At 45.6% G+C, this 24,102-nt stretch overlaps 1 protein-coding gene across 2 annotated transcripts in view; it reads left to right on the plus strand.

Annotated features, from left to right (window-relative positions):
- The window catches only part of PEBP4 (phosphatidylethanolamine binding protein 4), a 104,156-nt gene extending 81,160 nt beyond the window's left edge, over positions 1 to 22,996 (plus strand). For both annotated transcript variants that reach the window (XM_075343042.1, XM_075343043.1), the window contains 3 exons: positions 15,525 to 15,573; positions 20,922 to 21,038; positions 22,697 to 22,996. In XM_075343042.1, coding sequence (XP_075199157.1) covers positions 15,525 to 15,573; positions 20,922 to 21,038; positions 22,697 to 22,806 — 276 coding nt within the window. In that variant the 3' untranslated portion in view covers positions 22,807 to 22,996. The remainder of the gene's footprint in view (positions 1 to 15,524; positions 15,574 to 20,921; positions 21,039 to 22,696) is intronic.
- The last annotated feature ends 1,106 nt before the right edge of the window (positions 22,997 to 24,102 follow it).

Raw genomic sequence — 24,102 nt, forward strand, 5'->3', positions numbered from 1 at the left:
CATACAGATGAAAAAAAGTTTTCTTTTTTTTTGTGGATAACAATCATATGATGAATCTTGACAATACCATTCGGAAGAGCTACTTTCCAGGAGGCTTTAGGAGGCTACTCATAACTTTAATGACTAACCACGGGATATGCCAATGCAGGTCCCAATCATGAGAAATGCAAACTGTTTGTCACAACAACCACCTCTGTGGCCCCTACTCGAGATAAATCCCATGATGGGATTTGCATCTACTATGTTTTTATGGCATGTCCTAAGAAAATGCCATAAAAGTTCGAGATGGGATTACCCCTTTAACGGTGTGCCCAAGATTGTCTTTCAGAATAGAAAGGTTGAAAGGACAAGAAGGGCAAATAGGGTCTTACCCAAGCAACCACCAGGGACACAATGAGGGATGATGCTCACCAGATGGGGTTGTGAGAGCACATTGTAGAAAGTATCAAATCAATGTATGAATGGGTTAGAAATTTACGCTACCGATGAACCAGGAGTCTAGACAAATTGAAGTGCGGTTTTATTTGTCAACGCATTTCAAAGAACAAATCTTCTTTATCAGAACAATCCACAAAATGTCACAATGACTATGGAATAGCTGGGAACCGGGGCTCCTACGCTGTCTCTCAAGCTAGGGGGCCCTCTTCTATCCCTATAATCAGGGATACTCCTGTTTGTGGAGAGGCCTGAGTCTCCCTCCTGGCCCTGCTCCAGACCAGTCCTGGAGTGTGATAAAACTTCACAGATAAAGACAGTCAAAGGAAAACCAGAACTATCACACAGCAGGCACACACAAAGGTAAAGACAATAAGAGGTTCAGAAGAAAAAACAAGAGCAGGAAGGAAGCTACATAAAAACATGAGTAAACTCCACAACTGCCCCAAGCAATGAGCACTTCTTTCACCAGAAATTCTGGGACACCACACCTCACACAGCAGTATAGAATATACTACAGCTGGCATGGGTGGAAGGTTTCAACCAGCATAAGTAGGAGGTGAGCAGATGTGATAGGGCTCCCCAATACATGTGGCCAAAGAAGCAAGTGGACCAGCAGATCTCTGAATCGGCACACAGCAGGTCGATGCCTGAGTCTGCCTGTGTTGACCCAAGACACCAGATAAATCATAAGGCGGGCGGAGTGCCAGAATCTTCAATCTGAACAGAGCCTAGCACCACCATGACAGTCGGCGAAGTTTGTACAAAACTCTGTGTGACACCAAAAGTTGTTTTCAACGCTTTCGCATTCTCACCTTTTCCCTGTAAGCTTTGACATTTGAGGATAAACAAGTATACAATCAATGAACGGTAATCAAAGCAAGTCACATTTTTAAAAGAGGTTATGCAGAAGCTATGCTCTAAAATACATGAATATCACAGAACTCCTTTAAAGAAAACCTGACAGCTTATTGATGCTGTCTGAATCTGCAGCATTCCAGGGAAAAAACATATTTCAAAAAGCCGGCCAGGGATGATGCATGTAAGGTGACTAGTCCAGGAGGCAGGTCCCTGACCGCTCTCATTTCACGACAGGTTTCTCTATATGTATGTGTATGGAGAGACCGGTCAGTCTAGGGGAGAAGCCACTAGGGACCGGCCACTCGTCGTCACCCTAGTCCTCCCTGGCTGACTTTTTAAAGTATGTTTGCTCTTAAAAACCCAGCATTTCAGAATAAAATATACACCGCTAGAATAATGGAGCCAGTCTCTGATTCACACTTCATGAGGTTCGGACAGTAGGAATACTTATTTTTTTTTAATCAAAACTCTGCCCATGGGCCTCATGAAACTAAAAAAGAATAAATGCTCACCTCCAAGAACCCCTCCGATCCTCCACTTCGCTTCCTGTGTCCCCTACCGCTCTCTTCCCTTGCTTTTCTAGTGGGGGTGTGGGATGTCATGTGACCGCTGCAGCCAATCCTCCACTTCGCTTCCTGTGTCCCCTACCGCTCTCTTCCCTTGCTTTTCTAGTGGGGGTTTGGGATGTCATCTGACCGCTGCAGCGAATCAGCGGTCACCTTTAGTGCAGCCTGAACTGCAATTGGAAGAGGAAGCAAAGAGACCGGAGGGGAACACAGACAGGACTGCGGAGGAGCGATGGGGGTCCGGTAGGTGAGTATCTGTTAAATTTGGACTCTGTGGGTGCATTTTTTATGTAAAAATGTAGTGGACAACCCTTTTAAAAAGGCAACCATAACTATTGGATTCTTCCTGCAGTAAAGGAAATATGAAGTTATGTAAAAGCTGTAAAGTGAGCTCCTCTCCCTGTATTCTGCGACTTGTACTGTATATAATATATGGTGCACTATGGAGGAGACGCTATCCCGCGTCTGGACATATGTTGCAGGAAAAGGCTGTGGGATGAGAGAGAGGATGATGCTGATGATACAGAATTGTCCTGTCCCATATGCAGGAGCAAATCTCACAGCACCAACCTGACTCATCCCAAAAGCCGAACTCTCTGCAGTTACCAAGGGAACCATCAAGATAAGTGATGTGGAGGGTGGGGAGTGCCTCCGAGGGTAATGGAGGGCTGAGAGTAGTCAACAGGGAGTTTTAGCTTTATGGTGGGTAATTATAGACAGGAGCAGGGTCAGGTAGAGATCTGTTTTGCAGGACTTTGCTCGGCCCCCTTCTTGGCACTTGAGGAGAGGGCACCTTCTCTTCACCCCTTGCGTTCTCCTGTCTCTCCTTGGTCCTCTCCCTGCCTCTCCTCACTCTCCCTCTCCCCTGTGTTCTGCTTTCCACTTTCCCCGTCTCCCACGCCTGGTCTTCCTCCTGTTTCTCTTACGTGTCTGAGTGGGAGATTCCTTGTCACACGTGGCCAGGGAGTGGGAGACTGAAAGAGCTTCCCCAAGATCCAGCTCATCATTAGAACACGCAGCTTACACTTTAATAACCCGGCCGAGCCAGCTGTGACTTCTGATTATGAGGCAGCTGGATCCATTGTCACTTTTATAGGCTGATCTCTGCGGCTAATATTAGAATATGTTCAGGAACACACAACCTGCCCGACACCCAGCGCTGAAAACTTTATTCTGTATACCCACCAGTGATTTTAAAGGGAACGTGTCATGATGAGAATGTTATCTGATCTGCAGGAGCGGCTGATCAGACTTAGACATTTTGGGGGGGAAAGTTGTATTTTATTCATTGAAATCCCTGGTGTTTGTATACATGTGAGTCCAGTGGGCGGTCCTATTCATTGATTGACAGCGTCATACAGGAAAGACTGTCAGTCACTAGTAGGACCGCCCACTGGACTCCTGCATGTACAAACACCAGGGATTTCAGTAAATAAAATACAAGTTATTCTTACTCTTTTCCAACAAACCTATATATTATTCTGCTCCGCTTCTACTTTTCCATGCTGTCCACAGATCGGACGGCATATACAACTTGACTGTCACGATTCTTCTGTGCAGAGCATCTTGCACACTAGGAGATGCTGTGCTGCGCTTTCCTGGACTACTGACCTGGCAGTGACACGATTACTCTGTGCAGAGCATCTTGCACACTAGGAGATGCTCTGCTGCGCTTTCCTGGACTACTGACCTGGTAGTGACACAATTCCTCTGTGCAGAGCATCTTGCACACTAGGAGATGCTCTGCTGCGCTTTCCTGGACTACTGAGCCGTCAGTGACACGATTCCTCTGTGCAGAGCATCTTGCCCATTAGGAGATGCTCTGCTGTGCTTTCCTGAGCTACTGAGCTGGCAGGTTGATTGACAGCGCAGGATTCCAGGCTGGTTCTGGGAGGTGCTGATTACTCAGGTGTTCCATCTTCCTGGTAATTGCTCTGCTTCTTTACTGAGCATGCTCTCCCAGAACCTTGCCAGTCATACATTCTGATTCTGTAGTTGTGCTGTTGGCCTGTGTTTCTGCATGTATTCTGATCTTTGTTTTTTGAACCCGGACTGTTGTTTGACTTCTCTCTCCCCGCTCCCTGTTCCTGTCGTGACATCCTGACTTTTGACCTCAGACCGTTTCCTGACCACATCTTAGTTTTCTCCCTGAATCTATTACATGTCCTCTTGGAATTCTGACCCTCGGATTGTGACCTGCCTACACTTCTGTGTACTTCTGTATCCATACTTGTTCTCCTGCTACAAGAGACCCCGGCTTACCTGACTACTTTTCCGTCTGTTCTATCCGTAAGTAGTGACTTAAATTACATTTACAGCTTTACTTTAACCAGTTTGGAATTTGTTTGATTTTTTTCACCTTGGTTTCACCAGGAATGGCACTATTACTTGTTAGGTACTAATCACTCTATGCCATGAACACTAGCACTATTATTTGTTGGGTATTAATCACTCTATGCCATGAACACGCCAGAAGACCTGCAATTTTGGTGTCGAGTCATGACTATTTGGCTTCTGTCATCATCCTTACGCTTCTTTACTTTTCCTGCTTCCAACACATGAAGAACTGACTGTTGACTGGCTGCCTAATATATCTCATCCCTGACAGGTGCCATTGTCAGGAGTAAAAACGGATCAGTGTATAAGCAAAGGGACAGTTTCCTTTTTTTTTCTGTACAGAGCCTGTAGTAAAGTGTACACTTCCCAAAATGCCGCTCACACGAGATATCTCTAGGTGGTTAGCAAGGAATAATGGGAGATTTCAGCTCTCAGGAGTGCAGAAATGTGAACATGCCACCAAATCAGATCGTTATTTGGAAGGGTTTTGAGTATCAAGAACATGTCTTGATGAGTAGTGTTCACCTAAACATGTGCCATATTTCCCCAAAAAGAAGACATGATCTTATATTATTTGCTCCGAAAGATGCAATTAAAGGGAATCTGTCAGCAGGTTTTTGCTCCCCCATCTGAGAGAACCACAATGTAGAGACAGAGACCCTTATTCCAGTGATGTGTCACTTACTGAGCTCTTTGATGTCATTGTGATAAAATCAATGTTTTCTGTGCTGGAGATATAGCAGTTATACAGAGCTCATGAATATACTGAACTACCTGCAGCACGCCAAGTAGTCCTGTAATGATAATTATCTACTGCTGATTAAATAGTGTTTTTATCAAAACTACATTAAGCAGCCCAGTAAGTGACACATCACTGGAATCAAGATCTCGGTCTCTACATTATGCTGTTTTCAGATTACATGGCAAAAACCTGGTGATATTCTCTTTAAAACCTTTGGTCACATGACTGTGAAGTCATCAAAGGTCCTTAAACGCTCTCAACATTGGGATAGAGTTTCTGGGGGCCCTGAGATATTGTAAAGTTTGACTCCCCTTAATGGCAGCCCTAATTTTAACTAGGGCATATTTTTTTGAAGTAGGCTTATATTTCAAACGTACTCCAAAAATCCAGAAAATATACACTAAGGCTTATTTTCAGGGTAGGTCTTCTTTTCGGGGAAACACGGTACTTCGTGATTGAGAGCAGAGCTGCCTCCATTTTAGCCTGGACTATCTGGCCTGGACCCTTCAATATGATTAAGTTTCACAATTCTGTCTGGAAAGACATAGTATTCTGGAGCCACCCAGGTCTCGCAGCCTGGTGTAATGCTGCGTGGTGGTCCACAATGAGAAAGAAATTCACGGCACTCACAGTAAAAATCCAATGCCGTTCTTTATTCTCTCCATAAGCAAGCTAAAAGAGTGGTAAAGCTGGGGTCACACATAACGACGACGACAACGACATCGCTGCAACGTCACCATATTCTGTGACGTAGCAGCGACCATAGATGATCGTTAGTAAGCTGTCAAACATGTTAGAAAAAGCAGCGACGGAGCAGCGATCATAGCGACGTCGACGGTCGTTGTGTGGTTTCAGACGTAGCGTAGCGTCGCTGCTGCGGTGTCAAACACAAGGATTATCAGCTTATCAGAATGGCGCAGCGGGATAGCAGCGATCAAAAAATGACTTCAAGCATTCAGGAGCGAGCAACAATTTCGCAGCAGGGGTCTGATCGTTGTTATGTGTCACACACAGCGACGTCGCTGTTGAGGTCGCTGCAACGTCACAGAATATGGTGACGTTGCAGCGACGTCGTCGTCGTTATGTGTGACACCAGCTTAAGAGGGCCGGGCGCAGGCTCCCTGGGGACGACGGCCGTTTCGTACCTCCTGGTACTTCTATGGGTCCAATGCTGCGTGGTGGGCACAGAAGACCTCTAAACTTTGACGAAGGGACTAATGATTTTGTTTCTTGCAGAGCATGCTGCAAAAAAAAAAAATTGGCGGAAATTAGGGCTTCTTCAACTTTTTCCGTAGACCACATTCAAGTCCTTTTTTTTTTTTTTTCTTTTCAAAGTATAATCTCACTATTTAAATAGAATAAAAATGTTTACATTCATTCAGCACAAGCAGAGATTTTGATAATATCGAAGAATTGAAACACAAAATATCTATGCTACAGAATAACCATATCACTCTGTATATGGAGAACCTTCATATCTATGCCTTTAGCATGGGGCTTTCCTACCAGCCCACCCACACAGCCAGTGTCAGGGATCCCCTGTGTGCCGCATCTTCTGCCCCCTCAGCGCGGCTCGCTCCCACACTTCTGTACCTCCTCTTCACTTCCTGAGTGATGCTGCTGTTCCTTTCTCTCTGCATTACATACTTTCTATTCTCTAGTCTTTTGCTTCTTCTACTTCTCATTTTTACTTCCATTTCTTTTTCGCTGCTTCTCTTGGGTTTCCTTTTTGCTTTCAATTATTTTACAGCTGCACTAAATACAGTGTATGAAAATGATATGCGTAGTATATTTAGATGTTATATACCCTTGTGCATGTGTGCATTGTGGAGGTCTTCAGAAATTAAGTGCACAACAGTCAGGCTGGCTGATAACAGAAAAGAAACACGTGGTCACAGACTCATGTCCAAGTACATATAAGGGACGTATTGTCATATTAGTGCAGTCCTTCTTTCATTACAGTGTTCATCTAATAATAAGATTTCATTCACTTGTGCATGTTTCACAGACTGCGATTTCCAGACTGGCAATGGGTCTCCTAACCCAAACTCAACAGTCCCATCGATAGTGGTGTAACTAGAGTTTGATGGGCCCCGGTGCAAACTTTGGACCTGGGACCCCCATCCCCACATGTTGGCCAGATATAGGTATTAATTTAGTGTTTTAAATCCTATAAAGACACACAAGTCGCCCACTCCCCCTCATTATGTAGTGATGTCCTCCCATCCTGTACTAATGTTTCCCATACTGGGCTCCTTCCTGGAAAATGTCCCCCATCCAGGTAAATGACCCCCATCCTGGTATATTTGTTCCCCATCCTGATATATATGTTCCCCATCCTGGTATATATGTTACCCATCCTGGTATATTTGTTCCCCATCCTGATATATATGTTCCCCATCCTGATATATATGTTCCCCATCCTGGTATATATGTTCCCCATCCTGGTATATATGTTCCCCATCCTGGTATATATGCCCCCATGCTGGAAAATTATGGTCCCCCCATCCTGGTATATACTGTCCCCCGTCAAGGTACAGCATATACTGTCCCTCATCCTGGTATATATGTTCCTCCCCTGGGCCCATCCTTGTATATTCTGTCCCCTCCTGGTATATATGTTCCTCTTCTGGGCCCCTCCTGGTATATACTGTCCCCCTCGTGGTATATTTTTTTCCTCTCCTGGGCTCCTCTTGGTATATACTGTCCCCTTCCTGCTATATACTGTACTAACTTTCCCTGGCTCCCACGTTGTGCAGCATCCTCTTCTATAGCCTGCCTGCAGCTTTCTTTGGCATCCGTGCCATGGCAACACATGACATCTTTGCCATGTGCCGCCTCAGTCACTGGGATACAACTGAAAGCTACCAGCTTCTGTTTGGCCGACACCATGTATCGCAGTACAGGTACCCAACAGGTCTCTGAGCCGCGATGCATTTCAGCTGGATGTGCAACCTCCGACGCACATCCAGCTGAAGCTGGGGCCGGCGGGCCCCCTGCAGCCCTGGGTCCGGTTGCGGTCACAATCCTTGCAACCGCGGTTGTTCCTCCCCTGCCCATGGGCATACATTAGGATGTTGCATTTGGACAAGGGGTTGGTGAAGAAATCACAGTCCAAACATGGATCCTGAAACATGGACATCTGTTTGAAGCCTATCTCAAAGGTTGTTGTGGAACCCCTCATGATCAGCTTTAACAGCACTGTGTTTTGTTATTTTTGCAGCACCTCCACTGGGCAAATGACGCATTACACAGTTCGTAAAGCACATGGAATAGTGCTATTCCAGGGCTTAAAGGGAATCTGTCAGCAGGTTTTTGCTACCTCATCTGAGAGCAGCATGATGTAGACAAAGAGATTCTGAATCTAATGATGTATTACTTAGATCAGTGTTCCTCAACTCCAGTCCTCAAGACCCACCAACAGTTCATTTTTTCAGAATTTCTGTAGTATTGTATAGATGATAATTTTATCACGTGCGTATGTGATAATTCCACTACTTGTGCATTACTAAGGAAGTCCTGAAAACATGCACTGTTGGTGGGTCTTGAGGACTGGAGTGGAGGAACACTGACTTAGATTACTTGCTGCAGTCGTTCTGACACAGTTAAAGATATTGGAGCTGCCCCCGCCCACACCAGGCTGTCAGTGTACATTTCCCTAGACAAAAGCTGCTAATCACAGAGGAGGCACTCTGATCCACTAATGATAAAGCTAGGAGGCTTAAGGTACCGTCACACTAAGCAACTTACCAGCGATCCCAACAACGATAGGGATCGCTGGTAAGTTGCTAGGAGGTTGCTGGTGAGCTGTCACACTGCGACGCTCCAGCGATCCCACCAGCAACCTGACCTGGCAGGGATCGCTGGAGCGTGGCTACACGAGTTGCTGGTGAGCTCACCAGCAACCAGTGACCAGCCCCCAGCGCCGCATGGAAGATGCTGCGCTTGGTAACTAAGGTAAATATCGGTAACCAACCCGATATTTACCTTGGTTACCACTGCACGGAGCTACACGTGCAGAGAGCAGGGAGCAGCGCACACTGAGCGCTGGCTCCCTGCTCTCCTAGTTACAGCACACATCAGGTTAATTAACCCGATGTGTCCTGCAGCTAGCTACATGTGCACAGAGCAGGAGCCGGCAGCACAGGCAGTGAGAGCGGGGGAGGCTGGTATCAAAGGTAAATATCGGGTAACCAAGGACAGGGCTTCTTGGTTACCCGATGTTTACATTGGTTACCAGCCTCTGCAGAAGCCGGCTCCTGCTGCCTGCACATTTAGTTGTTGCTGTCTCGCTGTCACACACAGCGATCTGTGCTTCACAGCAGGACAGCAACAACTAAAAAATGGCCCAGGACATTCAGCAACAACCAGCGACCTCACAGCAGGGGCCAGGTTGTTGCTGGATGTCACACACAGCAACATCGCTAGCAATGTCACAAAAGTTGTTCGTTAGCAGCGATGTTGCTAGCGATGTTGCTTAGTGTGACGGGGCCTTTAAACTTACAGTGCATGTAAACAAAAACACACTTTGAGATAAGAGTTGACTGGCTGTTAACTGCATGTTAACTCTTACAGCATGCTGACTTCAGATTGCGTACCAAACATATAAGTGATGACAACGAAAACTACAGTGTGATGCTAGCCACTACTTACAGGGAGTGTGGGCAGGAGCATAGTCAGGAAAGCCAGAGTCTGTTACCAGGAGGACACTTATAAGCACAAAGAGAAAACAGAGGCATATTCTTGGAAACATCCGAGGGTCAGAAGTCCAGGAGAGCACGTAATACGTTTAGGGAGAAAGCAGAGACTTAGTCAGGTAACGGTCCGAGGTCAAACAGGCAGGAGGTCACAACAGGAATGGGAAGAGGGCAGAGAGGAGTCAAATATCATCCCAGGGTCAGAGAACAAAGATCAGAACAAAGACACAAACCAACAGCACAACTGCAGAACCAGGAAATACAACTGGCAATGTCCTTGGCAAGCATGCTTAGTAAAAAAGCCTGATCAATTACCAGGAAGGTGGGACACCTGAGTAATCAGCACACAGGAAAGTGTAACAGAGCATCTCCAAAGACAAGATGTTCTGCACAGAGGAATCGTGAAAGGTGGAACACCTGAGAAATCAGCATCAACATGGAATCCTGTGCTATCAAACACACTGCTATCTCAGTAACATAGGAAAGTGCAGCAGAGCATCTCCAAAGGCAAAATGCTCTGCACAGAGGAATTGTGACATACAGTACTTAAAATTGATGTAATATTCCATCATTGGATGAGCATTACTAGTGCATTGATGTACTTAGCTGAATAGCCTCCATAGTTGTAGGGAAACCGAGAAATTCAGATATCACTGAAGAAATGCAGGCAAAACAGATCTCTCCTAGTGAAGTACAGTGCACTTCTAGTTTCTCCACACCAGATTTATTAAGTATTCACAAAAGCAAATTATGAAAAGCATGTTTATTTTCATCCAGAAGGCTGTAGTTACCTTGTTACAACTCGTCATGTGGCCAATACAGCGATAGTTGCTAATACCAATGGAAAAGTTTGATTAGCAGTGTTCCTTATTACCAGATAATTGCATAAAGGCCGCTTTACACGCTACGACAACGCTAGCAATTGCTAGCGATGTCGAGCGTGATAGCACCCGCCCCCATCGTACATTCGATATCGTGTGATCGCTGCCGTAGTGAACATTATCACTACGGCAGCGTCACACGCACATACCTGGTCAGCGACGTCGCTGTGACCGGCGAACCGCCTCCTTTCTAAGGGGGCGGTTCATTCAGCGTCACAGCAGTGTCACTGAACCGCCGCCCAACAGAAGCGGAGGGGCGGAGATGAGCGGCCGGAACGTGCCGCCCACCTCCTTCCTTCCTCATTGCCGGCGGCTGCAGGTAAGGAGAGCTTCCTCGTTCCTGCGGTGTCACACATAGCGATGTGTGCTGCCGCAGGAGCGATGAACTACTTCGTACACCGAGCAGCAGCGAAATTCGAAAATAGGGGGGCATGTCACCGATGAGCGATTTTGACCGTTTTTGTGACGATTCAAAATCACTCATAGGTGTCACACGCAACAACATCACTAAAGCGGCCGGATGTGCGTCACAAATTCCGTGACCCCAACGAGATCGCTTGAGCGATTTCGCAGCGTGTAAAGCGGCCTTTAGTCTACAATCGGGCTCATCCAATGCTAAACTACTACATAAATTTGCATGTTCTCAATTTTTTATTTTTCCACAACCTCCTTTGACTTGTGGTCGATTACTATAGCAATGCTATTCCATGTGCTTTACTATATAAGAACCAGAGAAACATTTACCTATGCTTGTTGTATGTTCTCCTTTTAGAGGACATTTACAAAAAAATCTTTACAGTTTCTATTAAAATCAATGGGGTGTCGGTGAAGTTAATGGGTATTGATGACCCCAGAGGAAGAAATTACAGGGTCTTTCCTTATACGTTAAAAACTGTTCTGTAATAGTCACAAAGCCTGCAGCTGTTATCTGGCATACAGTTATTTAACCTTTCGTAAGGTAAGCAGATCTCTAGACATTGATATGATGCCCATTTTGAACAGGGTGGGAAAGACGGGTAGGTGATTGCCTAGGGTGAAACCCTGAAACAAGCAAGTGGAGATGTAAAGTAACTGTAAGTGCAGCTCTGTAACTAGAGGCCGATAGGTCCTGATGCATAATTTAATCCTGGGCCTTCACCTGCATATTCATCAGATGTATGGACCCTTGTAGCATTCCAGATCCTGTGAAGACTTGCGTGTTCGCCCTCTCGTGTAACAGTGTTCTCAAGCCTGGCCCTGTCCTGTAATAATGTCCCCCCATCCTGGCCCCTTCCAGTAATATACATTCCCCATCCTGGAATAATGCCCTCCACATTGGGGCCCTTCCAGTAATATACAGTCATATGGAAAAGTTTGGGCACCCCTATTAATGTTAACCTTTTTTCTTTATAACAATTTGGGTTTTTGCTATTTCAGTTTCATATATCTAATACTGATGGACTGAGTAATATTTCTGGATTGAAATGAGGTTTATTGTACTAACAGAAAATGTGCAATCCGCATTTAAACAAAATTTGACCGGTGCAAAAGTATGGGCACCTCAACATAAAAGTGACATTAATATTTTGTAGATCCTCCTTTTGCAAAAATAACAGCCTCAAGTCGCTTCCTGTAGCTTTTAATGAGATCCTGGATGAAGGTATTTTTGACCATTCCTGTTTACAAAACAATTCCAGTTCAGTTAAGTTTGATGGTCGCCGAGCATGGACAGCCGCTTCACATCATCCCACAGATTTTCAATGCTATTCAGGTCTGGGCACTGGGATGGCCATTCCAGAACATTGTAATTGTTCCTCTGCATGAATGTCTGAGTAGATTTGGAGCGGTGTTTTGGATCATTGTCTTGCTGAAATATCCATCCCCTGCGTAACTTCAACTTCGTCACTGATTCTTACACATTATTGTCAAGAATGTGCTGATACTGAGTTGAATCCATGCGACCCTCAACTTTAACAAGATTCCCGGTGCCGGCATTGGCCACACAGCCCCAAAGCATGATGGAACCTCCACCAAATTTTACTGTGGGTAGCAAGGGCTTTTCTTGGAATGCCGTGTTTTTTTGCCTCCATGCATAACGCCTTTTTGTATGACCAAACAACTCAATCTTTGTTTCATCAGTCCACAGGACCTTCTTCCAAAATGTAACTGGCTTGTCCAAATGTGCTTTTGCATACCTCAGGCGACTCTATTTGTGGCGTGCTTGCAGAAACGGCTTCTTTCGCATCACTCTCCCATACAGCTTCTCCTTGTGCAACGTGCGCTGTATTGTTGACCGATGCACATTGACAGCATCTGCAGCAAGATGATGCTGCAGGTCTTTGGAGGTGGTCTGTGGATTGTCCTTGACTGTTCTCACCATTCTTCTTCTCTGCCTCTCTGATATTTTTCTTGGCCTGCCACTTCTGGGCTTAAGAAGAACTGTACCTGTGTTCTTCCATTTCCTTACTATGTTCCTCACAGTGGAAACTGACAGTTTAAATCTCTGAGACAACTTTTTGTATCCTTCCCCTGAACAACTATGTTGAATAATCTTTGTTTTCAGATCATTTGAGAGTTGTTTTGAGGAGCCCATGATGCCACTCTTCATAGGAGATTCAATAGGAGAACAACTTGCAAGTGGCCACCTTAAACACCTTTTCTCATGATTGGATACACCTGCCTATGAAGTTCAAAGCTCAATGAGGTTACAAAACAAATTTAGTGCTTTAGTAAGTCAGTAAAAAGTAGTTAGGAGTTTTCAAATCAAGAAATTGATAAGGGTGCCCATACTTTTGCACCGGTCAAATTTTGTTTAAATGCGGATTGCACATTTTCTGTTAGTACAATAAACCTCATAGCAAAATAGCTGTTGCAAAACCCCAAATTGTTATAAAGAAAAAAGGTTAACATTAATAGGGGTGCCCAAACGTTTTCATATGACTGTATGTCTCCCATGCTCATATAATGTCCCCCATCCTGGGCCCCTTCCAGTAATATATGTCCCCCATCCTCATATAATGTTCCCCATCCTGGGCCCCTTCTAGTAATATACAGTGACGAGCAAAAGGGTAACAATGTTTTGAACTTTTGACTTTCATGCTCCATATCTCACCATCCACTACAGCTTTAAGCGTGAGATGACCTTTATTTTATAGACAATCATCTTGGCTATCTCATACATAAATTTGATTTGGAACGATTTACCATATAATTATTTATGCAGATTCTCGTCATGTCACTGCATTGTGACAGTTTTTCTCCTCGTGTTTTGAAATATTTTTTTTTACTGTATACTACAAATGACAAGCTGTTCTCATATTTCCTAATTGCTCAGCGTATTATTAAGTTGATTCCCAAGCGAAAGGTCACTAGTTCCAATCAAAGAACAGTCATGAAGGAGACTTCCCAAGAAAATAGAAACCACTTCATCCAGCTCATCAATAGCGGTCTCTTGGCCAAGAAAACTGCCAAACTGCATCATGTGAGGCCTTGACAGTTGGAAGAATACGTAATAAAGTCCGTCCATTCATTCAAAAGTCAAGAGGTGACATCCAGGCAAAACATCAGAATCCGCCAGCTCATCAAAAGGTCTATCAGTTCTGGTGAAACATGACCGTGGAGGCGACTTGTATACTTTATAATAGTGAGATCACAGACGTCCATACAAGCACCGTGCGACGCACGTTACATAAGTCTGGAATGGTGGCCCGAAAAAAGGTGAAGAAGCCTAGTCTTCAATATCGTCATAAGAAGTGTCGGATCGAGTTTGCAAAGATGTGGACAATAGAAGATTGGAAACAGGTGATTTAGAGCAATGAGACTAAAGTCAATAGACTGGGCTCTGATGGGGGCAGATGGGTCTGGAAGAAACAAGGCAAAAAGGGTCTAACGGAAGGGGAAATTGAAGGAACTGTCAACTTCGGTGGATGAAGCCTGATGATATGGTCATGAAAAAAGTCTCAATCACTGGGATCCGTTTATGCGTTTCAGAATTATAACCTCATAAAGTGATACTGGTCAGAATTGTAAAACGTGGCCTGGTCAGGAAGCTGAAAACAGGCTCAGGGGTGAAGAGGTTAATTGAAACCAATTGCCCCCCCCTTCCCCCCGTTAATTTTCATATGTCTAACCGTGGATCTGACATTATATTGTAGGATGTCAGGAATGGATATCGCTATAGGTCCCTTGTATTACTTAAATGGTTCCTAAACAATGAATGATTCTATGTATAACCTTGAAAATGAACCTTGATTACCCTCATCACTTTTGTTACTATTTTCACCAAAAAATACCAGCAAGTATAAAGAGGGGGATAGGGGTGCATTAGGGGTCCTTTTTAGTTTGGTCTCTGAACTATTCATTAACTTGGGGGAGTGAGGGTTTAGGTTTCCTCAGGGAATGGGGGGCACCATCGGTTTTGTCTGCAGAGGGCACCAAAATACCTGGTCCCTGACAGAGCATAGACATGAATCCAATAAAAAAAAAAAAAAAAAAAAAATCTGTGCGCGACCTGGAGAGGGCCATGTACATACGGTATATGCCCCCTTGTTGGATTTGGAGCTACTGCAAGGAAGAGTTGGCTGAAATTGCCAATTCTACATGTGCCATGGTGATAGACTCAGAACCAAAAACTCTGAATGTTCTCACAAATTTTACGGGTATTTCAACAAAATATTAGTTTAGGGGCGTGCATATTTATGCAACAGCATTATGTTAGTTATTTTTTGTTTTTATTTTTCCTCCCCAAAATATTCAATTTGTTTTTAATTGAATTGTACAAATTATGGGTGATTTTTAAAGGTGCAAATAAGTTCTGGAATTAGTCTTGTAGTATGTTTTTTGTTTTGTTTTTTTTACATAACAAAAACCTGTCATTTTTAACAGGGGTGTGTAGATTTTTTATATTCACTGTAGCTCTGTATGATGGATACAGTAAAATAAACATTTATCAGTCTTCGGTTTGGTTCTTGGACCCTCAACATCAACCCAATTTATTAATTTCTTCGTGTTGTCTTTTTTTATATAGGGAACGGCTCTTCTGTCTGGAAAAAGTCTCAAGGGAAGAGTAATAACAGGTAAATTTGGATCCAGAAAAAAACCAAACATTTGGATGAGATTGGAATGCAGAAAAAGAAATCCAAACGAGTGCAAGCAAAATGTGGACGGGTGATCTGTGAGGCACGTAGGCTTAATCTAGGATTCACGTATTGAAGAATTCACTTTATTTTCTGATTTCATAGTATTTTATGTTTTCCTTAGGCCCCTTTCACACGTCCGTGAAAAACAATGACGTTCTTCACTGACGTATAAAACACGCACATGTCCCTCCGTGTTCCATGATTCACGGCACACGTGGGTTGTCCATGTGCAATCCGTGATCAATGATTGCAAATGGACATTACTCACCTGCCTTCGCTCCTGCTGTCCATGGTGCTGAACTCCTCTGCTCTGCAGCGTCCGCCCACCGCTCTCTGCAGCTACTTCCAGGTCGTCTGTTCCGGCTTTGAATATTCATGAGCCGGACAGGAGCTGCAGAGATACCTGGAAAGGCGAGTTGAATAATGTTTATTATTTAATATGTCAGTGTTTTTCTGGTACGTGTTTCACGGATCACACACGGATCACACCATAGTGTGGTCCGTGGGTCATCTGGATGCCAGAAAAAAAATGGACTTGTCTCCGTGCAGAATCACGGACACGCGTGTACGCTCCACGGAGACACGTTCAGTGAAAAATCACTGATGTGTGAGCAGACCCATTGATTATAATGGGTCTGCGTATGTCAGTGATTCTGGTACGTACAAAAAAAAGCACAAACGTACCAGAATCACTGACGTGTGAAGGGGGCCTTAAACTGACATCTTTACTACATAATCTATATATATAATTGCCTTATTCTGTCTGTCTGTCTGTCTGTCATGCTCCAAAATTGTGTCACGGTGACATGTCCTTACGGTGACACAAAGCTGATTGGCCGCTGGGTTCGCCATGGCCCCGCCCCCCCTCACGGATTGGTCTCTCGCCCCGGCTCTCTGCAGGCCCCGCCCCCCTCACGCAATGCACGCTCGCTCTGGCCCCGCCCCCCGCACGCATTCCCCCAACTGACACGGAGCCCCAGGTGAGTACACACTCACACACACACACACATCACACTCACCTCACACACACACACATCACATCCACACACTCACAACATCCTGGGATATCACTTGCTTCTCGGCCGCGATACTGTGCTGTGAGCTTTCAGGACCTGCCGGAGGATCACATGGCCAGAAGCATGTGGTATCTCCGGATGTTGTGAGTATGAGCGCGTATGTGTAATATCGTCAATGTGTGTGTGCGTCAGTGTATGCGATCGGGTGGGTGTGAGTGTATGCGATCGAGTGGGTGTGAGTGTATGCGATCGGGTGGGTGTGAGTGTGTGTGAGTGTATACGATCGGATCTGTGAGTGTCGGCAGAGGAGCACGGCGTGCTGGAGGAGGCTGGGAGGAGAGAGGCTGATCCTGGGGAAGGCTGGGAGGGTGGAGGCTGAGAGAAGAGAGGCTGATGTTGGGGGAGGCTTAGGCTGGGAGGAGAGAGACTGATGCTGGGGACAGAAAAGGCTGATGCTGCGGGCAGAGAGGCTGATTCTGCGGGCACAGAGGCTGATGCTGCGGGCACAGAGGCTGATGCTGCGGGCACAGAGGCTGATGCTGCGGCCAGCATGGGGGATGGAGCACGTTTTGGAGTCTGCAGCATGGCGGATGGAGCACGTTTGGGAGTGCGCAGCATGGCGGATGGACCACGTTTGGGAGTGCGCAGCATGGCAGATGGACCACGTTTGGGAGTGCGCAGCATGGCGGATGGACCACGTTTGGGAGTGCGCAGCATGGCGGATGGACCACGTTTGGGAGTGCGCAGCATGGGAGATGGAGCACGTTTGGGAGTGCGCAGCATGGCGGATGGAGCACGTTTGGGAGTGCGCAGCATGGCGGATCGAGCACGTTTGGGAGTGCGCAGCATGGCGGATGGAGCACGTTTGGGAGTGCGCAGCATGGCGGATGGAGCACGTTTGGGAGTCCGCAGCATGGCGGATGGAGCACGTTTGGGAGTGTGCAGCATGGCGGATGGAGCACGTTTGGGAGTGCGCAGCATGGCGGATGGAGCACGATGGGGAGTGCGCAGCATGGGAGATGGAGCACGTTTGGGAGTGCGCAGCATGGCGGATGGAGCACGTTTGGGAGTGCGCAGCATGGCGGATGGAGCACGATAGGGAGTGCGCAGCATGGGAGATGGAGTACGATGGGGGGTGCGCAGCATGGGGGATGCAGCACGATGGGGGGTGCGCAGCTTAGGGGATGGAGCACGATGGGGGGTGCGCAGCTTAGGGGATGGAGCACGATGGGGGGTGCGCAGCTTGGGGGATTGAGCACGATGGGAAGTGCACACCTCCCCCCAACACACACACACACGTGCACTGCACAACACACACACACTGGGAAACACAAACACCGCCCTACACAGACACCCACACACACAGACAACGCTGCACACACACAACACCCAACACACAAACACCGCGGCATACATAAATATACGCACATACCGCGCAACACACACACTGCACAAAACATACCTCCCCCCAAAACACACACAAACCACGCAACACACACACAATGCTACAGACACACAGCGCTCCACAAACAACGCAACACACACAACGCAACACACAAACAACACCGCTCTCACCCCCTGCCACACCCAGACAACACCCAGATCATGTACAGCGCCCTACACAAACACTTGGTAACTACACACAACAACATCTATATATATATATATATATATATATATATATATATATATATATATATATATATATAATATATAACAAAAATCATACATGAACTACACAATACGTAAATTCTAGAATACCCGATGCGTAGAATCGGGCCACCTTCTAGTATGGTATAAAACACTTGATTTCGTAGCTTCTGTTGGATCAGTGATCAATTAGGCACCTTATCTGTGTGTTTCTTATGCAAGATTTATACATTGAGGGCTCGAAGGAAGGGAAGACCTAAGGAGGAGTCTTAAAATGCAAACTATAATTAGAGTAGAGCACGTTTGGACATTTTAGGGGTGTTCCCAAGCATAATCCGTTTTCAAAATAGTATGAGAATGTGAATTTTCAATGTATACAGACAGATATAATTGTTGTGCTTTCCTTATCTGTCTTCTTTTCTTTGGGGTCTGCGTACCACTCCCTCTTTGCTGTTATCTCCAACACTAAAAGAAGGGAAGGGGAGCAGAAAGAGTCATCAGGAGCTGGAGCTTTTATTGATTGTCACGGGGTGTGGTAGGAGCACAGGGGACCAGGGCTCCTAAACGGGCCCTCAGGCTAGGAGGCCCTACCTGTCCCTGATCCCAGAGATACGTCTTATGGTGACTATGTCTGGGCCGCCTTCCTAGTCCTGCCCAGATATAATGCCCCCCCACTCCTTCACCCTAGGGGAGGGCCAGGGCAGGAGTGGTAGAACCCACAGATCTGGACAAACAGGGGAAACCTAAACTTCTTCACTCAGCATCCTCACACATAGGTATTAGACAACAAGTGATAAGGAGAAAAATAAGAACAGAGAGGAAACAACGAGATGACAAAAGAACTCCACACATAAAGCACTACAATCACCAGCAGTACTGGGATACAACAGCACACGGACCGATGTAGCAAAAGCTATAGTCAGCATGGGAAGACAGATTCCTTCATCTTAAAACAGCGGGGAGTAGCTATTATAAGTCTTCCTACAACATGTTATCCCAGAGATAAGCAGCAGGTCAGTAGAATTGAACTCCTGCTAGCCTGACCACAAATGAATACACAGCTGGTCGACCACCAAGCCTGTGTAATTCTGAAGCACCAGAGAAACCACAGTGTGGCGTGTTAATTTTTTGTGTGAACAGTTTCTGATGCAATCATGACACCAGGCAAGTTATGAGCCAAACCCTGTGGGACAGATTTGTAACACTTTTGCAGAGCACTCTTCTAGATAAAGGATTTACAGATGCAGTATCAAAATAGTGAAATATTTTAATAAAAAGACTGTTGAGAAAATTCCTAATTTTGCATTTAAGAAGCAAATGAATAATAATAAAAATGTATTTGCAAAGGTTCCCAAAGCCTTTAAGATGAGCAAGAGTGCACAATCATTCCCAGTACAATTAAATCATACAGTGCTATTAATGGGGAGAGAGAACTGAACTCAGAAAGTCTATGTATATGGAAAAATATATAGTACATAGAATATGACAAATAACTTTTGTCCAGATTTGATATTTTGGGATTTGGGATTCTTTATGCCAGACGTCCCCAGCGTTTCTAACCTTGAGAGACACATTTTGCTCTGAGAGAGGGTTGCAAGCCACATTTAGCTCTGTGAGGGTCACGAGCCACATTTAGCTATGAAAGAAGGTTGCGAGCCACATTTAGCCCTGAAAGAAGATTGCGAGCCACATTTAGCTTTGACAGAGGGTTGCAAGGCACATTTAGCTATGAAAGGATTGCGAGCCACATTTAGCTCGGAGAGAGTGTTACGAGCCACATTTAGCTCTGAGAGAGGGTCGCGAGCCACATTTGGCTCTGAGAGAGGGTCACAAGCCACATTTAGCCCTGAGAGAGGGATGCGAGCCACATTCAGCTCTGAGAGAGGGACGCGAGCCACATTTAGCTATGAAAGAGGATTGCGAGCCACATTTAGCTCTGAGAGAGGGCCACAAGCCACATTTAGCCCTGAGAGAGGGACGCGAGCCACATTTAGCTATGAAAGAGGATTGCGAGCCACATTTAGCTCTGAGAGAGGGTCACGAGCCACATTTAGCCCTGAGAGAGGGTCGTGAGCCACATTTAGCTCTGAGAGAGGGTTGTGAGCTACATTTAGCTCTGAGAAAGGGTCGTAACCTGCATTTAGCTCTGAGAAAAGGTTACGAGTCGCAGTCAGCTCCTGCCCCTCACAGTAGTGACAACCAAAGCCCCCATAACTAGTATAAGGACAGCCAAAATTTTTCCACAGAAATCACACCGAGGCATGACACGAAGAGCCAGTGGTTCTTACGCTACCTCTTTCAGATCTGCTTTTCTATCTGGGGCAACTCCCAAAAGTCACCATCTGGAGACCTTCTCTTCATAGCTATTTCCAAGGCCTGATGCTAATCCACCAAGCTGGAAGACAGCCGTGAGCCACACATCACAGGCCCACGAGCCACATGTGAATCCTGAGCCATGGTTGAGGGCTCCTGCTTTATGACAAGAAGCCCCTTCAATTTGGGAATGTGTGCGTAGGCGGGGAGTATGTCAATCATCACATATTACATGACTTTAGTTAAATTTAATTTAACTTTGATGCTTGTACAGAATTTATTCATAAACCCACTATTTTTTCACAGCCTACAAAGGCCCCACTCCCCCTGAGAACACTGGATACCACAGATATGAATTCCGTCTGTACCTGCAGCCTCCAGGTTCCTTTCCTTCTCTCCCATCCTCTGAGGAGAAACATCGAGGTATGTTATCTCCTCAATAACTAAATCGATCCACTTGAAAACGTTTTTGTTTACTCTACTCATAGTACCCACAGTTCATATATGGATACTGCCTATATTTTTCTGATATCCAATAGTCTGGGTTACTAGTGTATGACACTGGTCAGAAGAGATGGTGTAAATGTATAGGTAGATAGGGAGCTCGAAATGTTTCTTGGGATAGAAATAGGGGAACACCAGAATTCCATTGTTCATCAACAAAGTACTAAACAGAAATGGAATTTTGGGTGTATTTTTTTCATCCACATTCCAAAGAAAGTTTTTGCTCATTGGTTCAGTAATAAAGAGGTGATGGAGCAGTTAAGTTCAGGACAATTGGAGGGTCTTGAAGGGACAAAACATTCCAGGCTTTAATAACGCCCACCGGTGTGCCGACCCATTAATCTCTTGTGCTCCTGCCATAATATTAATTGAATTTCTTGAAAAATGCAGGGATGGCAAAAAGAAAAGTGTACTATCCCCATCACACTAATGTCTCTTCCATCGGAGGTAACATTATTAACCCTTTTCTACTCATGTGCTACACTTAAAATGGATAATAGTGCAACCCAAAATAGCGCTACGTCACCCCATCTTGGATGTAGAAACCACCTATTTAAAAGAAAATTCCACAAAAAGCTGCCCATACACCTCAGAAGTTATCGGCGTGCACTTGATCTGCTGACTGCCATCTGTCTTGACTCCTTCATACACTCAACTCGGGTGAGTGTTTCTGTGTTCTTTATGGGAAGAGTGGAGTGAACATCTGCCAATCTGCCAGACGTCTCAACTGTCCAATCCTTTTTCCCCCTAACATAATGTGTCATGCCCTGGTATTGGCAAGATTGTCACACACGCGCACACACACACAATTTTTCGGGTGCGTTTTTGGGCTCAAAACTGCATGACTTTGCTTTCCCAGCAAAGTCTATGAGTTTTCATTTTTGCTGTCCGCACACCACTTGTTTTTTCAGCTGCGTTTTTGAGCTTAAAAAAAAATGGACATGTCAATTTTTTTCCTGCATTTTTCTGCGGTTTCCCCCCATGCAATGCATTGGGAAAACGCAGCAAAATGCGGTTAAAATGCATTCTTTTTTACGGTGCTTTTTTTTGTGCGTTTTTGCCTCGGGTGCGTTTTTTGCGTTTTTAGCAGCCAAAAACGCAGCGTCAAAAAAATGCAGCATGCGCACATAGCCTAACAGAGTGTGGGGTTTTTCATGAGGCGCTATGTATACCCTCGCTTGCACTAGAGTTGCCAATGCATCATGTAGAGACGTTGGCGGCAGAGCGGGTTAGAAACTAAAAGGTTGGGCTTGTGTCTTCCAGACTCATTACCATGTGGAGGACTTGGTGGTCTGCATCTTAATGAGCGCACTTGTTCTACTATTCTGGAATACCGTTTAGTAGCATGACTAAAAATGACCTGACGCTATCCCTTTTAAAGGTTAACAGAAAAAAAGTTTTGGTACCATATTAGCTGTGACTGTAATTCCTGGTCACGGTCGAGTCCACCAGAACAGCTGCCCTCGCAGAGCTCAGAGTGGGGTCACGAGGAGTGATCCCCCTTCAGTGACATTCAGCTGTATGAGACAACACATTTCATCAGGCCGCGATAACAATATTAATCTTCTCTGTTTCAGGTAACTTTGACCCTGATGAATTCGCATCGCGCTTCAGCTTAAAGAAACCCGTGGCCACCACTCAGTTCATGACCCAGAATTCCCATCAAAAGGATACTGCGTCCTTCTGAAGAGTGCAGGTCACCTTGTAACAACCTACGGCTCACTGCACCCTGCAAAGCTACATTATTCCATAATCAGACTGATGTACTTGCATTATGCCTCAGCATAAATGATTACTGTCAATGGTCATTGATTCATTTCATTCTGGTCTACTCATTTACATTGGACAGTCTCAAATAAAATGAAATGTCCTCAGTCTTTCATGTTTTAGTTGTTTCTTTTATTAAACTTAAAATTTGGAAAATCACCCAAAGATGTGGCTTTGAGCTAGGATATATGGGATATTGGGGGTCTGACATCTGTGACCCCCTCCATTCTTGTCTTTTGCAAAGTGGCGCTGCTGTTCAAAAAAATACATGGCTCCACTCAAAGTAAAGGGGAATGTTGCAGTTCCCTGCACAGTAATTGACCTAGACCAAGTGTGGGGAACCTTTTTTTCTACCAGGGGCCATTTGGATATTTATAGCCTCCTTCGGGGGCCATATAAAATTATTTTAAAGGAGTTGTCCGACATAAACTGAAAAATTTTTGTTAAGCTAATCTGTGCTGTATTGTCATATAAATCACCCTACATTGTTATTTTTTGTTTACTAACTTTTATTCCTCTTGAATTCACCCTTTATTCTCTGCAGCTCTTTGTTTACCTTCAGCTCCAGCAAACTGACCACTTCCTGTGCAAAACCTCAGTCAGAGCTGGCACCGCCCAGCTTCAGTGTCCAACCCCTCCCCAGTGTCCAGCCTCACCCCTGCCCGCCCCCTGCACACACATTCCATGTCAGTATTCTGCCCCAGCACTGACCTGTTATCACTACAGCATTGGAAATAACAGCCCAACATCGGGCTCTGCACCCCCACACACACATCGGACTCTGCACCCCACACCACATCGGGCTCTGCACACCATACCACATCGGGCTCTGCACACCATACCACATCGGGCTCTGCACCCCCACACACACATCGGACTCTGCACCCCACACCACATCGGGCTCTGCACACCATACCACATCGGGCTCTGCACCACACACGCACAGAGGGCTCTGCACACCATACCACATCGGGCTCTGCACCGCACACGCACATAGGGCTCTGCACACCATACCACATCGGACTCTGCACCGCACACGCACATAGGGCTCTGCACCGCACACGCACATTGGGCTCTGCACCCCATACCACATCGGGCTCTGCACACCATACCACATCGGGCTCTGCACCGCACACGCACATAGGGCTCTGCACACCATACCACATCGGGCTCTGCACCGCACACGCACATAGGGCTCTGCACACCATACCACATC

This window comes from Anomaloglossus baeobatrachus, chromosome 4 (genome assembly GCF_048569485.1).
Source record: "Anomaloglossus baeobatrachus isolate aAnoBae1 chromosome 4, aAnoBae1.hap1, whole genome shotgun sequence".
NCBI classification, from domain to species: domain Eukaryota; kingdom Metazoa; phylum Chordata; class Amphibia; order Anura; family Aromobatidae; genus Anomaloglossus; species Anomaloglossus baeobatrachus.